Source organism: Acartia tonsa, chromosome 3 (genome assembly GCF_053477335.1).
Source record: "Acartia tonsa isolate MP-2025a chromosome 3, ASM5347733v1, whole genome shotgun sequence".
Taxonomy (NCBI): Eukaryota; Metazoa; Arthropoda; class Copepoda; order Calanoida; family Acartiidae; genus Acartia; species Acartia tonsa.
This window is the reverse complement of record NC_137262.1, coordinates 56,931,258-56,943,298: the sequence shown is the minus strand read 5'-3', so window position 1 is coordinate 56,943,298 and position 12,041 is coordinate 56,931,258. Positions and strand designations below refer to the sequence as shown.

The window sequence follows — 12,041 nt, the reverse complement described above, 5'->3', positions numbered from 1 at the left end:
TCCGATACTATATCATACTATATGAGTAAAAAAAATATACTATATATACTATATGGGAGGAAAAAATATACTATAAATATACTATATTTTTTTGGTTTTGGAGTGGTCGCCCTGTTAACTTGTGACCAAAATTTTCCAGGTATTGGCTGAATCTCTTGTACCAGCAGAAATCCGTCCTGGTGTTGCTCTGGCCACAATTACAGGTATGCGCCAATTTAGGTGGATTCCCTCAAATTCTTAGTCGAGTACAGAACCCCCCTCCCACCCCCATTTTTAAACTGTACATAATTTAAATTTTAGGGTAAGATAATTTTTAGTTAGTCTTTATCATGTTAAGTTATGTTAGGTTATATTGTGTTATGGCTAACCCCTCAAGGTAAGGGCACTGCTGGTAAAGGCCCCGCAGAGTTTTGGTCCTCGCAGGGGTCGGTAAAGGACAAAAAGTAACCCAAACAGGGTGGGGAAAACCCAGGGTTTTTTTAAAAGCCCAACCCAACCCGTAAAAACCCTTAAAACCCTGGGTTTTTTCGGGTTTTATTGGGTTTTTTCGGGTTTTATTGGGTTTTTTCATTTAGGAGTCAAATACATTTGATATATTGATGAAATATTAATGTTTATGTTGTTGTAGGTAAAAGGTAAGCAAGATTTCACAATAAACAAGATAGATAATGAAAAAAACTAGCATTTCGATCAATAATAAACCCTTATTAGCAACGGTGCACAAAATATTCTATTAAGGGTGAGGGGAGGTTAAAAGCTTCAAAAAACATGGAACCTCCTCCTCTATTCCTAAGCTGTCAACACCCCTTCCCCTCCCAGAAATTATTAAGGTATTCCCCTTTTTACATCCCCTTAATAAAACCCTCTGCACGCCACTGTAACTATTTCCTTTCATAAATTGTTATGTTTTAGTTTAAAAATCAATTATGATTATGTAATTTACACAATTTATATATCATCAATTTAGTAGCAAAGCGTTTTCTGAAATTAAGTTTTGAGAGAAAGTAATTTCATAAACATTTGAACAATAAGTAGAGCATCAACTTTATAAAGGGGGGGGGGGGTTCAATGCAACCATCTTGTAATCAATGATTAAATAGCACTTAGAATTTGAATTTTGATCTGAAATTTTTCATGAGTAATCCTTGGTAGGTATATTTTCCCTAAATCGAACAAAAAGTTGGAAAAAGTAATGGCTGGCGGCTCAGCCGTTTAGCCGATTTTTGCATATTTTGAGGGCAAATTCATCATTAATTACGTAGGAATCAACTTTTTAAAACATATTTTGGTTTAATTCATGTTAAATGATAGCAATAACCATTTTTAAAATTTCTAGTACCTACAGCAACCGGCTAGAACCGTTTGATAAGGTTTTTGAGAGACAAAAAGTATTATGTGGAGATAGGTTTTGTGACTAATTTGCTCTTAAGATAGCCGAAAAATGGCAAAACATCTGAGCTGCCAGCCGTTAGCCATTACTTTTCCAACTTTTAGTTCGATTTAGGGAAAATAGACTTATTCAATATTCATGCAAAATTTCAGATCAAAATTCGAATTCTAAGTGCCATTTAATCATTGATAACGAGATGGTTGCATTAAACCCCCCCCCCCCTACTTCATATTTTTTTACGTTTTTTAGGTAAAATTTGCTTTAAAATGTTATTAGATCCTAGTCTTTGAGTAAATAGAGGTTTAATTTGTAAAGGGATAGTTTCACGAAGTGCATTTTAAAAAAAATAGTGAACTGTAAGTTTTTTCTATTTTAAATAACGTAGTAGTGCATAATATAAAGTTATTAAAATTAAAAGATTTGACCAGGGATTTTCCTTAAAAAATGAGTTTTTCATTTTTATTTTCAACTTCGTTGCATGTTATATATGGCAAAAACCTTTTTGTCATAAATACAACTCTAGATAGCATTTACTAGTTAATAGAACTTCAAACTGTTTATACAACAAAATACACATAACAACAAAGAATGACCAATAAAACATTTAGTATAGTACTTAGAGTAGTGATCTTTTTATATGTCTTAGTAGAATATATTAGGCATTGGATAGATATGATTGTGATAAAGAATTTTAACATTGACCTGACTGAACTTTTTTTATTTGACAATATCTAAAAAAGTTAGTGATTTGCAACATAAATTACATCATGAGAATGGTCTTTTTAAATATATATATGTTGTATGGTTAGTTGGTATTTCCGCGTGAGATAATGTGTATATTGTAAGTAAACCGGACGGTTTTCTTTATTTTTTTAAACCTGTCCAATAATGAACCGGACGTTATTTTTTATGTTTTTTAAGTAATTTGTCCCAAGGGGAACCTCTGTTCAATTTTTTTATAACTCTTGTGAAATATGTGGAAAAAGATTCTCTGATATTGGTGTTTTGGCTATACATATTTGGAAAAAATAGACCATTCTCATGTAATTTATGTGGCAAATCACTTTAACTTTTTAGATATTGTCAAATAAAAAAAGTTTGGTCTGGTCAATGTTAAAAATTCTTTAACATATAATCATATCTATCCATTGCCTAATATATTCTACTAAGACATATAAAAGTTCACTACTCTAAGTACCTTAACTCTTTAAATACACTTCGTAGAACTATCCCTTTTAATGTGAAATTTCAATGTTTTTTCAAAAACCCAAAAAAACCTTGGGTTTTTTTCAATGGGTTTTTTAAAAAACCCTGGGTGGGTTTTTTAGGTGGGTTTTTTGTATGCCCACCCTGAACCCAAACCCTTATCTTATTTTTATCAAAAGAAGGGGGAGGAAGGCAATAAAAAACTTGTTTTTAGTTGAAAGGAATATTTTATCAGAAGAAGCCTATTTTGCCAACTTTTCTTCTAATCAAATATAATCATCATAAAGATATTTGTATTTAGGTAAACTAGTAGTACGAGACAATAAGTATACCCTATTGCCAATCAGTGTAGTCAAAGCCGACCCAGACAAGGGGACAACCAGCAAAAAGACACCGCAAAAATCTGGCAAAAGTGCAGCCAAAAGAAAAACTAGCGAAGAGGAGGGAGAAATGGATACTTCTGTTTCTGGTCCTGTTATTCAGGCAAACAAAATATAGTTAATCTTCTTATATAAAGTTGTAAGGTTTTTTGTGAACTCCTAAACCGATTGGGGAAGCTCCACGTATGTCCAGAATATACGTGGATATTGTGACCGGGGGAAAATTGTCGTCGACTTAGATTGTTAACATTGACATCATTTAGTCAAGTCGTTCGTCCAGGATGAGGTGAGAGGGGGGGGGGTTGTTATTTAAGCAAGCTACAAGTTTGATTTCATTAGAGTACATGATAATCTGGTGAAAGATCCAAGTAATAATAAATCCATTATTGGCACATCTTATTTTTTTTATTGTCTACAGATCATACGTCTGACATAATAGTGAATTATACACTGGTTGATATTTTCTAAATATTTTGATGTGTTACCCCTGCAGAGCATACCCCTGACAGAACAGCGACCTAACCACTACCTCTATGGAAAGCTGAACACGGCAGAGTTTGTACAGAAACTTGCAACCATGGGGTTCCAGGATGCAAAAGTAAGTTCATTTTATTGAATCCATTTGTCGTCAATTTTGGTTGCTAATATAGGCCTCATTTATTGGGTGTATCGTTATTTTAACCAGCTGCGACTATCGCTTTCTTTAGGACATAAAAATCTGGTGCAACAGCCAAGTAATAATATATGCAGGCTGGCCACAAACATGCTATTTCCACTATTTTTGCATGCTATGCATACTATTCCAAAAAATTATGCTATTTCCACTATTTTCAAAAACTGCATAATATTTCCACTATTTTCAAAAATTGCATACCTACTATTTTCCACTATTTATTTGTATGTCGGATAAATCTTCAATTTTTAGGTAATTAAAACGAACTGATTTTTTTAGATCATGAAAAGAAAGCGAAGTAGCGGGTTTTATCGCATTTTCACAGTATCTTTTATCCTATTTCTAGCCCCTGCGCACTGCGAATTTTAAAAGAAAAAAAGTTGACCCTTAAAATTCCACCTTGAAGTGATACTTTTCTAATAGTTTATAGTCCACTAAGTCGTAAGCAGTAAAAATTAAAATCCATTAAGTCCCTTCTAACAAGATATTGGCAACTTTTTGCACACATTTTCGCAAACGGCAATTATTTCCTTTATTTGGAGTTTTGGTTAATAACATTTTCATAAAAGTTTTCAGTAATAATCATTTAAGATCCATTGTTGAGAAGAAATGACTGAAAAAGTGTGTTTCCATGCAAAATAAGCTTAAAATCTAATGATTTTAAAAATTAGCGATTTAATAGTAAAAAAAAAATATTTTTAACTTTTTGATAGCCTGAATATGTTTAATTTAGTTTTTTTATATAATCTATTCTTTAAAAAGACAGGCATATTCTTTCAGATTTGAAAAAAATTAAAAAAATTAAAAATCGGAATTAATCAAAATTAATCTATAGCCTTTAAAAAATACTTTTGATATTTTTAACCTATATAATCAATAAAATCAATGGAAAATAAAATATTTTTATAAAACAAACTTTTGGAAAAGGTTTAAAATAACTTCATAAAAGTAGCATTTAAGTAGAATATTTTTCTTGTCTTTTAAAAAAATGCAAATTAAACATAGTTAACGACTATTTAATTAGCAAGAATGGTAATAAAATATTTCAATAACTGCTTAAACCTTTTTGTGGCCATGTTATTTACTTAAACAGAAATTCTATTTTGTCAGAATTATAAAAATAATGAAGTATTTTCAAAAAAGCTTGCAAAATAAACGTAATTTTATCAAACTTCCTCACAGTTTATAGAGGGTATTGTTGTAAAATGTTAATTATCAAAATAAAATCTTCAATTTACAACGTTTAAAACACCTAAAAGTAAATTCTAAGCAAAATTAGATTTATTTCCTAGATTTAGAGTAGCTGCGCTACTTAAAAAAACATCTAGTATTAAAACCAATCAGCTGATCAAATTGCTATAGACATTATTTGTTGGGTTGTTATTAACTGAAACATTTATTTTCTTTTTAATTCTAAAATGATGCTTGCCATGCTAAAAACGCTACGCCCCCAGCAATCATTATGGGCACTAGAATTTAATCACCTCTATTTATTAATTTAAGTTTTACAAAAAAAAAACAAGGACCACATCTGTTCAGCGGATAACGAGTTCCTTTGCTAGAGACAGATATACATACATCCTGTTATTTCCATATAAGGACTAGCAGCTACGTACCCTTAAATCCTCTAGGGACACTTGGGGATAGGAAGGGGAGGGAGGGGGGGGGGGGGTGGAGAGTCGCAACTACACTTAAGATCATAGTTTTTCAAAAATTTTAGAGGGTTATTTTTTGTTAGGAGCAATTTTTATATTGTGGAGGTACCCTTTCCCAAAATAGTTATAAACATGGCCAGGACATATGTATATAAAGCTTTAATGTAAAGAAAAACCATATCTGTCTAGCAGTTAGCGAGATCCTTTGAGACAAATAGATAAATAGACATCATGTTACTGTTATATAAGGATAAAAATCAAAGACACCCAAGCTTTTTTGGGATTTAAATTAAAAAAGAGTTATGCGACAGGTTTGTGGGTAAAATGATGCACGGAGTATCCAACTGCAGTTTCACACTAACTTGAAACTTATATTGTGGGATCAGAACAAAAATTTTAGTATTATTTTTTTATAAACATTCTTCTTATTAATATTTTTGACAAACTGAATTTGTGATATATTTTTATTCATGAAAGTACCCCCTTGCAAAAATTTCAGAACAAACTAACATGCTAAAATTTATTGGGTTATACTTTGATCATTGTCAAAATAAAACATTTATGACAACAACCATTAGTAGCAAAGCACAAAAAATCTTGTAATGGTCAAATGCACAAAGTGAGAGCAGATGTTAAGTTTTCTTAACAAATACAAATGAGAGGAGAGAATATGTAATATGTCTTTTGAAGCATGACCAACAGACAGACAAAAAGGCATTGTAAAGAATAAATGTCAAAAGAATCTTCACTGAATATTTCAGCTGTCTCCAATAAGACCTAAGAAAATTACATTTTCCCTTAGTGTTAACTAACACACAGAAAAAGTGAATTATAGAGTAGCTTCACCACTAAAGATTTGATTCTGAATAGTATTAGCTCAAACACCCCCTCACTCCTAAACAAAGCAGCTTCACATTGCTGAAATCTAATATGAATTATTATAAACATTAACAGTCCAAGCTTTTTATTTTGGGGGGGGGTAATTCATGTTTGGGGGGGGTTAAATGGCGCGCGAAGCGCGCCGCAAATTTCCCCCCCCCCAAAAAAAAATTTTTTTACCCCGGGGGTAAAATTTGCTTGGGGGGGGGGTAATTACCCCCCCTGAATTCTGTTGGCAGGGGTAAATTTATTTAGTTTACCCCCCCCCCCCCAAAAATTTACCCCCGGGGTAAAATTTTTGGGGGGGGTTAATTTAAATTTTATTAAATATATAGTATTAAAAATGCGCGGGAAGCGCGCAAAAAATTTTTTTATTAGAGATTTTTTATTTTGGGGGGGGGGTATTTATCCCCCCAAAATTGTTTGGGGGGGGTAAATACCCCCTCCTAAATGGTTGGGGGTGCCTACGGCACCCCTAGGGTAGGGGTAAATTTTGAATGGGGGTGGTAAAATGAAAAAAAATTTGGGGGCGCCTACGGCACCCCCAAAATCGTTTGGGGGGGGGTAATCGCCCCATTACCCCCCCCCCCCTTGGACGCCTATGGTCCTTTTAAAGAAGATTGTAATTATAGAGTAGCAGCACTTAACTACTTAACTATAATTAAAGAAGAAAGTTATTTGTAGATACAAATTTATTTAAATATGCTCTGATGAAAATTCAATTGTAGCTCTCAGTAGAAAATAAAATATTAATAAAAAATAAAATAAAGGCAGCCGTTAGTAATATTTAAGTAAAAAAGGACCCAAAAACAAAGGTTGTTAAATAAAAGGATGAAGAAAGCGAAAATTTACTTTGACTCACTTATAGTTGGAAATTTATTATCAAACAGGGGACATACACAGAAATTTTAAGACCTCTAGCTCTAATAGTGGCTCAGATAATAGGGGAGTGGGCGTCGAACACCACCCCCTCACCCCCGACCGATAAAGATGCGGCAAGGGGCCCGACTGTTAAGAATTAAGTAAATTATACAATATGACATTTAGTCAAATTTCAAACAAATATTTTTTCATTAATTCATTTATAAAAATCAATATTATAAATATGAACTCACAAAGAGACGTTGTAAGTTATCATAGTCTGCTATGTAAAACAAAACAAATTTTTTTTTCTTTCATTGCAGGGATGATTCTGGTACAATAAAAAAACAAAAAAATAAATTATTTTAAATTTAATTTGATATTACCGTTCAATATTTTTTTATATACATAATTTAAGAAATATATTTATAACATCTTCACCTGTCATAAAGACGACATATAAAATCAACATCCTGATAAGGATATTAAAGTTTATGTTAAAAATTTTCAAATTCATTTTATGCTTAAGAAGGAACGAGAAGGAATTGAATCTCAACATTAACTTGTTATTTTGCTTGTATATTTATCATATTTGTTTACAGTTTATTGGTAAAGTTTGGTAATACTTTATTTCGAGTCTATCATGCAGTGTGCGGGGGGCTCTAACCCTGCGGGGCAATCATTACCACTTACCTAACCTAAAATAACTTATCAAATGCTGCTTTGAAAATACGGCAATCTCGCTATTTTGTTTTAATTTTTTTAGAAATGTTTCCAGAAGAAAGTAGTTCTTCAGTTCAGATTGTTGTACCTTTTTTGAAAGTTATTGGTATTTCCATATTCAATGTAAAGATATCTCCTTTTAAATTTTAATAGCATTGAGGAGTACTTTTATTATTAAATGATTCTATAGGTAACTGAGGTTTATGATCTCTTAACTAATATAAATCCTCTGTTTTAGGTCCTTTTTCACATAACAATTTTAACGGCTGTAATTTTGAAGCTAAAAGACCATTTTTTCAGAAAATGTTTTTGTGTGTGTAAATTTTATGTTAGGAATCTAAAAACATAAATTTAAGCAGCGGAAGCTGTACTTGGCAGCTGCCAGCCGGGGCTCGGCAGGAAGAGGACGGTAAAAATTTATGAAATTTTAATACCTCATGTGGACATGTTGGAAAAGCTTAAGTTTACAATTTAAAGTAAAAAATTCGGTCAAAGGATCCTTTTAAACATTTCTGGAAACCTGGAGGATCAGTACGTGCAGGATCAAACCTGGAACCTTAAATTGTTGCCTATATACATATATATGATATTTTAGTATTTTTGTAACATAAAATAATTTCTTAAACTCAAATATTTTTACTCTTTACCTGGATGATCCTGCCAGGTTTGCTGGCATCCTGTGCCCGCTAGGAATGAGATTTTCATAAAATTCTTACTCTCATCTAAGTGTCATACCCAAACCCATTATTTAAGTCACTCGGTGCCTACTAGATCAAAGGGGGGGGGGGGGGTTCTCAGGAACCAAAATTATGAACCTTGCAGATTTTTGGACTTAAGCTTTTATGGATAAATTAACATTTAGTTAGATGTCACCCCACTTCCACTCCCCCTAGCCCCGCGGGGGTTAAAAAAGCCTTTAAATGAACCTAACCTTAACTATCTCATAAACCATTTGATCATGAGAGCAGATTTTTTGGATTTAAGCTATCAGATGTATGATATATAGTTTAAGCAAGAAGCAACTACCCAGCCATCACACCTTAGCCCTCCGAGACTCAATAAAACCCTAAAATTTGATCTAAACTCAGTTTTTTCTAAAACCACATAATAAACCCTGCAGATATTTTGGACTTAAGCTTTTATTAGTGCAGACCAACTTTTAGTTTAAAAGTCATTCTCACGTCCTCACCGAGCCCTCCAGGGCTCAATAAAACCCTAAAATAAACCTGATCTTAATTATCCCTAAACCATTTAATCATAAAAGCAGATTTTTTTCAATTTAAGTTATCAGAGGCATCAGTTATAATTTTAGCAAGAAGCAACACCTTAGCCCTAATCCCCGTAGTACTCTGGGACTTTATGAAACCCTAAAAATTTACCAAACCTTAGTTTTCTCTTGGATCACATTTGAACCGTGCAGATATTTTGAACATAAACAATGTGCATAAAATAACTTTTAAGTTTAGAAGTCATTCCCCCTGACCCCCCCCCCTTCCGGCTCCCCCTATGCCTCCAGCCCTCTAGGGCTTTATAAAACCCTAAAAATGACCTGTAATCCCTTAATTTACCATGCAGATATTTTGGCTTTCATTGGTATCAGAGCAGTTTTTTTTGGACTAAAGCTGTCAGAGGCATGAGCTATAGTTTATGCAAGAATCAACACCTGAAGACACCCCCCCCCCACTTTCTCCTCTGCCTGCATTTTAAGGCATTAAGTTGTTTTAAATGCACATTATTGTGCTTAAAATGCATGCTATTTTATAATATTTTGTTTTAAATGCATGCTATTTCATACTATTTTATGGAATTTGTACATACTATTGCATACTATTCATTTTTTTCTTCATACTATTTTATGCTATTTTGAAAAAAAGTCTGTGGCCACCCTGTATGGATTGCACTGGTGTATAGGAATGAGATATTCTTCATAATATCTGAAGAGCATTTGAACCTAATTAAATCGTAATTATCGAAAGGTTGCTGAGTAGCACCAGCGGCTGTGGCCCTAGCATCTAGAAGTTCTACCAAAGGGAGTGGAAAGGGCCAAAAAAAGTAGCATAAAACCAACTCAGGACTCTATAAAGGATCTCTAAAATGAAGAACTCAATCTGTAAGGTGGTGAGTGAGATTTTAAGGGACAGAATACAAACCTTACCTCATGTAATCCACCATTATGAATGGAACAACAGCAGATTCTTAAAAACAAAGATAAATAAAAAGAATAAAATGTTATACAGTACAAATATTGTAGGCAGAATCTGGCGGGAACGGCGGCTTTCCAGTCACAATTCATTTACCCGCGCAAGATATTTTAATGCAGGTTTGTTTTATTTTAACTGTGTAGCTCTGCTGTTACAATAACTTAATTGATTCGAGAAATTTTGTTGCTCTTGTATGGTAAGAATCGGATTAAGATTATTTTTTCTTTAACTCTTTCTTTTTACAACTTAAACTGAAAATTGAGGGTCAACACTTTCTCCCCTTCCCTTAAGTGCTTCCTTAACAGGCCTCTGTGTGTGGAAATATCCGCTAATAATAAAAAAAGAACCTAATCATAGATGTTGGAAAACAATGCTGACTTGACTGATACCCTCATTCCTTTATAATTAACTAGCGGCTTCGCCCCCTAGAGGCCTCTAGTGGCATTTAAATGTTTTTTTTTTTTAAATATCTAATTTGAGAAATAATTTGTCTATGTTGCGATCAGCTGTTAAATTCATGTCTCTACGCAGCGCCACTACGCTAGCGACACTATGCGGCGGGAATATTTCAATTTTTTTCGATTTTATTGTGATTTCTTTTAGGAGGGTGGTGGTACCCTTCCCCAAAATAGTTATAAACCTTCCCGGGACCTATAAGAAGCTACCCTGTTAAGGAGAACCCGATCGGTTCAGCGGTTAGCGAGATAATTAAACTTCCGGATGAGGTTGCAGTTCACAATGTTCCTAGGAACGGTTATTTCCACAAATAAAAGCTGCTAGAGGCCAAATGGTTGGATGGACGTATATATTTTGTTCGCACAAAATTATTTTCCGACACATGAACTATAGTAGCCAGTACTCAATAATTTACATTTATCTCGCAGTCTACTTAAATGCGCAAAAAAAATATTTACGCGAGTTTTCCTCATCCAATCTTTCCGTTTGGCCGTTTGGCAGCTAGCAGTCTTTAAAGTTGTTAGGTTTTTTTTGTTAGAAATAATCGATCCCAGGAGTATTTTACCGTGAACTGCACCAGATTCAAAGCTTCCCTCCAAGTTAAAAGTACATATTTGTAGGTGGAGGAGAACAGTACACACATCCTGTACGACCAGCCGGAGAATTGTTCACCAGAGGAAACTGAAAAGCTCAGGGAAAAAGTGAAGCAAGCATTTTTAGCTTGTATCAATAAATTCTAAGGCATTTTAAAGATATGGAAAATAATAAGGGATAAGACAAAAAATTATAAATTGATTTATACAAACTTTATATAAATTATGAAAAACAAAACTACACCTTCTGAAAATTGAAATTATTGGTAAAGTTTTGACACAAATAGTTAAGAACCAACCAATTAAATTCATTAAAAGTTTTTGATCCAACTAATAAGATAACGTCGTTATGAAACTTTGGGTACCAGTTTAATTTTCAGTTCAATCTATAATACAAAGTAGCTTGATGTCTGGCCGTCCGTCCGTCCGTCCGTCCGTCTGTCTGTCTGTCCGTCCGTCCGTACCGAACCACTAAACCGATTTGATTCTTCTCTTCAGGGAATATAACTACTGGTCTTATTTGGGCTATTTTCTTAAATGTGATGGTTGTTGCACCAGTGGTACTAAATTTTTTTTAACCACCTCTTGGGCCTTCGGCCCTAGAGGCTAGAGGCGAAGCCGCTAGTTTATTTATAAAATGGAACTCTCATTCGTTGGACAAAAAAATTTAAGTACTTTCATAAAATCTTGATTGAGTAATACAAACAATTTTATTATTAGAAGGGTTATTTTGGTTATCTTAATAGAGGGTGTTTATCAATTTATCTCAATTGTCCTATCCCTTAAGATCCCTGTATTAAACATTTCATCAAATACAATTTACGGAAATTGGAAGACAAAGATTTTTTTTGCTGTTTTCCAAAATCTTATCTTTCTATGAATATTTTTAAAAAGTCTTGTTTTAAGACTTAAAAACTGTGATCTCAAATAATGTATTAATATAAAGTTCTTAAAATTAATTTTTTTATATGAAAGTAACCTTTTTGAAATTGTTCCATATTTGGGCTGTATTTCACAGAAACTG

The 12,041-nt window shown here is 33.2% G+C and overlaps 2 protein-coding genes across 2 annotated transcripts in view; one reads left to right on the top strand and one right to left on the bottom strand.

Annotated features, from left to right (window-relative positions):
- The window catches only part of Ddx56 (putative ATP-dependent RNA helicase DDX56), a 402,780-nt gene that overhangs the window by 90,242 nt on the left and 300,497 nt on the right, over nucleotides 1–12,041 (bottom strand). The window lies entirely within an intron of this gene.
- The window catches only part of IntS9 (integrator complex subunit 9), a 25,078-nt gene extending 13,037 nt beyond the window's left edge, over nucleotides 1–12,041 (top strand). The window contains exons 19-23 of the mRNA XM_080155029.1: nucleotides 140–203; nucleotides 2,898–3,079; nucleotides 3,470–3,574; nucleotides 10,019–10,087; nucleotides 11,045–12,041. Coding sequence (XP_080011155.1) covers nucleotides 140–203; nucleotides 2,898–3,079; nucleotides 3,470–3,574; nucleotides 10,019–10,087; nucleotides 11,045–11,164 — 540 coding nt within the window. The 3' untranslated portion in view covers nucleotides 11,165–12,041. The remainder of the gene's footprint in view (nucleotides 1–139; nucleotides 204–2,897; nucleotides 3,080–3,469; nucleotides 3,575–10,018; nucleotides 10,088–11,044) is intronic.